Source organism: Argopecten irradians, unplaced genomic scaffold, assembly GCF_041381155.1.
Source record: "Argopecten irradians isolate NY unplaced genomic scaffold, Ai_NY scaffold_0918, whole genome shotgun sequence".
In the NCBI taxonomy this organism is placed as follows: Eukaryota; Metazoa; Mollusca; class Bivalvia; order Pectinida; family Pectinidae; genus Argopecten; species Argopecten irradians.
This window is the reverse complement of record NW_027188385.1, coordinates 9001-11760: the sequence shown is the minus strand read 5'-3', so window position 1 is coordinate 11760 and position 2760 is coordinate 9001. Positions and strand designations below refer to the sequence as shown.

Below are 2760 nucleotides of genomic sequence, written 5' to 3'. Positions count from 1 at the left end.
CGGAACTAGGTACCCCTTGAAGCGAAACTGGGAAAGTCCGGATTTGAACAGAGGTAAGATTGTCGCTTTTATCTGCATTTTCATCAATGAATGGGGCTGAGGAGGATTTTTCTTGTGAATCTATTTTTATATATCATAATAAAGGAACATCGGGATCCAAAACACATCCCCACAATGCAGATAAAAGCGACAATCTTACTTATTTCTGGTGTCGTTACCATACGGTGAGTAGATCTACTTCAAATATTTGAAATCATTCTAAGACTAAGACACGGTAAAAACTGTTAATGGTTTTTGGTAGAACTATATAATATAAACCATTTAATGATTTTCATTGCAGGTCAATATGCCACGAAAATCGAAAAATATCTATATGCGTTACACAGCAGAGGCACTAGAATCAGCGGTTTCGGCAGTGCGCAATGGACACCTTAGTCTTAGGAAGGCTTCTAAGAAGTATGCAGTCCCGAAAACTACATTGATTGACCATGTTTCTGGGCGGATCGAGTGCGGAGCTAGGCCCGGGAGGAAACCGTACTTGGCTCCCAAAATAGAGGAAGCCCTGGTATCAAAAGTCATCAGCGCAGCTGACAAAGGCTTCGGAATTTCTAAATCCCAGCTGATATTAAAAACGGCCCGTCTATGCCAATCTGCTCAGATTCCGCTGCAGAAAAATGTACCAGGGGATGACTGGTGGCGAGGTTTGAAACGAAGGCACCCTGAATTAGTACTCCGTAAACCAGAGAGGCTGTCAACATCTCGAGTCAGAATGTTAAACAAACCCGTCATTGACAGCTTCTTTGCTGATCTAAATAAAGTTGTCACTGGGCTGAATTTACAAAACAAACCGCATCTTGTTTGGAATGCTGACGAAACAGGCAAGCAATTTGAGCATTCACCAAGTAATGTCTGTACCAAGAAAGGGACCAGGACTTTACAAAGCAGAACAAGCAATTCAAGGGAAAATGTGACCATTCTAGCCTGTATCAATGCCACCGGCAAAGCTATGCCACCACTATGTGTTGCCAAAGGAAAAACCCGAAAATGTTTACAGACTTTTAATACTGTAGACGCCCCTGAGGGTACTCTATGGACTTATCAAAACAAAGCATGGATGTGCGATATCCTTGGTGATGAGTGGTTCACTAATGTTTTCCTAAAGAACTGTGGTCCTGAACGACCCCAATTGTTGATAATGGACTCCCATTCTTCACATGAAGTTCTTTCTCTATTGGAAAAAGCTAAACAGGAAAACATCCACATTATGGCATTACCCCCTCACTGTACACATGTTTTACAACCACTGGACAGAACGGTATTTGGTCCCTTCAACAAAGCCTACAATCGGCTTTGTTCAGAATTCCTTGCTGCAAATCCAAACCATGTGGTTAATAAGGCATCTTGGCCTCGCCTGTTTAACGGGGCATGGACAGCAGCAATGACAACTGCTAATATAACGAAGGGCTTCAAAGTATGTGGTTTGTATCCAGTGGATGGTTCCCAGATCCCTACTTCAGCTTTCCTCCCGTCGTCGGTGTACGATACACCATTGTCTAATCAAAGCCAACTCGAAGATGGATGCTCCGCTGACACATCATTGAACAGTTCCCCTGCTGAAAGTACCGCGCTACCTCCTCCACCTTTTGTGACTCGAACAGTAGTACCTGGCTCGGCTATAGCATCACAAGAAGCAATATCTCAGACTCCCGACTTTCCACCACAGGTTTCTGGAATAGATCCCATCTCGGCTTCGTCGCCGATAGCTTCTCCTTGTGTTGATGAAGGACTCAATATCCCCGTCTCGGACATTGAACCTTTGTTACAGGCACTAACAACCGGTACAGTTTCTGTACTTGAAACGGATAGAAAAGGAAAACTTAAACTTTGGGGATACAGTGTATGATGACATTGAGAACCTTTTCAGGTTGCCAACGCCGGTGTGAAGAAAACTTCCGCAAAAAAGTCTGTTACAAGCCATCGTTTATTAACAAGTAACGAGGTTATACAGGAAAAAACAAAAAGCAAAAGAATTAAAAGAAGAGAAAATGAAAGCAAAGGAAGAAAGACAACACAAACGAAACCTGAGTAAAGCCGTAAAAGAAGAGAAAAAAGCAAACAAAAAACGACGCCTAAAGAAAGAAAATGTTCTGGAAAAAACTTGTTTTATTTGCTTAGGAGAATACACGGTTGGCTGCAGAGAGCTAGACTGGGCAAAGTGCGATTCTTGTAGTAAGTGGATGCACTTGGAATGTATTCCTACTTCCCATGAAGTAACTGTCCCGTTCCAATGTCACCTGTGTGGTTAAACATTGTCGATTAAATACATGTACATTATATAGCGTTAGTATTCAAATGAATTTTTCACAAATATTTAAGATTCTATTTCATTTGAAATTAAATTTTGGACTATGTAATAGGAAAGAGCTATGTATGGATAACCTGTTATGTCCACGAGTTTGAAAAATTAAATGATTTTCGACGATCTATTCATTTTTTTTTTAAAAAGATATACAGTGGTCGAAATTACCCATGTGTGGTCGTAGTTACCCCGATATGGTGGTCGAAGATACCCTAGCGGTGGTCGATATTCCCCCTGATAGGCGTACATGTTTATATCATTGAATTGGTGTCTATTTGCGAGACTATCAACTCAGTAAGTGATTGTGCATGTACAGGAAAGGGAGGTTACTCTTACATGATCGACAACAAGATCAGGAACGAGGCCCAATAGGGGCAAGATGGGGCGGGGCCGCAAAGGTT

The 2760-nt window shown here is 41.8% G+C and overlaps 1 protein-coding gene across 1 annotated transcript; it reads left to right on the top strand.

The window, feature by feature from the left end:
* The first annotated feature begins 346 nt into the window (after positions 1–346).
* On the top strand, positions 347–1903 carry LOC138313773 (tigger transposable element-derived protein 6-like). Its single transcript, XM_069254073.1, has one exon. The coding sequence runs from the start codon at positions 347–349 to the stop codon at positions 1901–1903; it is 1557 nt and encodes a 518-aa protein (XP_069110174.1).
* Positions 1904–2760: the final 857 nt, after the last annotated feature.